This window comes from Papaver somniferum, chromosome 1 (assembly GCF_003573695.1).
Source record: "Papaver somniferum cultivar HN1 chromosome 1, ASM357369v1, whole genome shotgun sequence".
NCBI lineage: Eukaryota > Viridiplantae > Streptophyta > Magnoliopsida > Ranunculales > Papaveraceae > Papaver > Papaver somniferum.
Window position 1 is genome coordinate 83827624 of NC_039358.1, and position 2475 is coordinate 83830098.

The window sequence follows — 2475 nt, forward strand, 5'->3', positions numbered from 1 at the left end:
AGGATTTAAGTAATACTTATAAATCTATAATTTTCTTAGAAATGATATTTGTTTTCCAAGTTTAAAACTCACATATCTACGCATTTTTTAGAGTTTTCCATGTTTCCTGAATTCAAAACTTACGGATTTAGGTGTTCCTTATAATGTTGTACGCGTTCCACGCTTAAATCTTGGAGATCGGCGCTTTTCTTAGAATTTTTCACGATTTTCATACTTAAAACCGATCGATTTGCACTTCCCTTAAAATACTTTTGAAGATCTGTGAATAGATTTGTGTTTGTAATTATTGGATCTTCCCTTTCAAAGACAGTTTTCTCCTTTCGCTATCCCCCAAAGCTTTTGGTGGAGTTACGCTTATGACCTTCACATTTGAATTAACTTTACTAACAGGGCCCACTTGGATATCGTATTTTCGATGATGTTTTACCTGTGCAGGCAAAAAGATCGAAGATGGAAAAGACAAAGGATGCGGGAAAAACCAAGGCATCGTCTAAAGAAACACCAAGGACGACGCCAGTTATGACGCGCAACAAACAAAATGGTGAGAAGACGAAGGCACCAAACCAGAAGCCAGATACGGCGGAAATTACCTCACCCCCTGATGTCAACGTCGTAGCAGCAGCGACACTCAAAGCTATGGCTGCAAAATCTGAAGCAGCAAAGGAAGCCGCTGCTTCCCGTGCTCACCAACAACGAGAAGGGTTTGCAGAATCAACGATGCAGCAGCCATCCCTTGGGATTCCAGCAACGAACGACCAGAACCGGACCCTGCCGACCACACAACCGACGCCTCCACAGGTAGAATTGTTGTTGCCAAATTCTGACCCGCCCCATCCCTTAATCCATACCGTTGATGAAAATCACACTGTGACCATTGGAGGGCAAGGGAGGATCGGAACTCCAAACCAAGGATCGAATCATCCCCCCAGCTGATAGCAGAGCTCGAAGAACTAAAGAAGAGTCAGAAGACATATGCAGAGGTTGTGGCATTATTAGCTCAAGAAAATCAGGAGCCCAAGGACAAGATTTCCCAAAGCGTCGAAGCAGCGCATCAACACGATGAAGCAAATTCTAAAGCACCATAGCCGAACCGTGACCGAAGGCTTGTCGTGACTAATCCCGAACCATTAAACCGAGGAGCAACCAGAGGAAATATGTCATCCGACCCAGATTTCGTACCGGAGGATTCAGACTATTTTGATAGTGAGAATCGAAGACCAGGGAAATCTACGATCCAAGAAGACCACCTGCGGGCAATGGAGGACCTTCGTGATGAAATGATGGCGGAGATCAAACAACTAAAATCCACGCAAGGAGGGGGAAGACTAGAAGAGGTGATGAGAGAAGAAAACACCACAGTACTGACCCCACACTTGGCCAAAGCACTTATCCCTCAGAAGTGCCATGTTCCAGCATTCGAATGTTATGATGGGTCCAGCGATCCCGCAACACACCTTCATTATTACAATCGTATCTTAGCCCGATGGGAACAAGACGATGCAGTCCTCTGCAGGTATTTTCCTTCAAGTCTAAAAGGATCAGCACTATCTTGGTCCGACAACCTACCGCCGAACTCCATCAACTCCTATGGCCAGCTCGTTGAGAAGTTCTTAGAAACTTACATGTACAACAAGGCTATCAACGCAGGAATGGATAAGCTCTTCTCACTGGAAACCGCTTACAAAGAGACGATCAGGGAGTATACCGACAGATGGCACAGTATTTGTCAAGCCATTGGAAATGTAGATCCAGTGGTCAACATCAACTGTTACAAATGGGGACTGGATAGAATGAGCCCATTATTTGTGGAGATTCATGGAAGTGTTCCAAAGACAAAAGGAGACCTTCGAGTAATCATTGAAAAGCACGCCAGGCTAGAAGAGATCCAGCGGGAGAACCTTAGGGCTCAAGCTCAAAGATCTCATCAGACTAATTCCGTAGAACAAGTCAGCGGATCAAAAAGGAGCGGTTCAGCTGAACGTCCTAATGATGATAAAAGAGGATGAAGGGACGACCGTCGACGTGACGATCGTAAATTTGAAGATCAAGTCTTCACGAAGCTAAACACAAACTACACTCGCATTCTAACGGAAATCAAAGACCGGGAAAACCTGGAATGGCCATGGTCCAAAGGAGACAACCCCCTAGGACTGAGAAGTCAAGGGATTACTGTGAATACCATTGCTTCAACGGGCACCAAACAGAGAAATGCAAGAACCTCAAGATAATGATCCATAAGCTGATTGGCGCTGGTGACCTCAGGCAATACATACAGAAGGCAGAAACTGAAGATAGGGAAAAGCTAAGCAAGCAAGTCCAATTACCTGAAGGTAATCAAAGCATCAACATCATCTCATGTTCCGAAGCTGCTGGACCATCACTGACTGCCCAGATAAGGAAAAGACTAAGAAAGCAATTTGAGGATTACTGTGAGATGTACAAGATCGATGGGGTAGAAGTAGAGGAACACGAGCA

The 2475-nt window shown here is 44.8% G+C and overlaps 1 protein-coding gene across 1 annotated transcript; it reads left to right on the forward strand.

Annotated features, from left to right (window-relative positions):
- Nucleotides 1-1154: 1154 nt before the first annotated feature.
- LOC113346669 lies at nucleotides 1155-2006 on the forward strand. Its single transcript, XM_026590157.1, has one exon. The coding sequence runs from the start codon at nucleotides 1155-1157 to the stop codon at nucleotides 2004-2006; it is 852 nt and encodes a 283-aa protein (XP_026445942.1).
- Nucleotides 2007-2475: the final 469 nt, after the last annotated feature.

What these genes read in the sequence shown, in the direction of transcription:
- LOC113346669 (XM_026590157.1), top strand. Translation starts at nt 1,155, where the DNA reads ATGTCATCCGACCCAGATTTCGTACCGGAGGATTCAGACTATTTTGAT.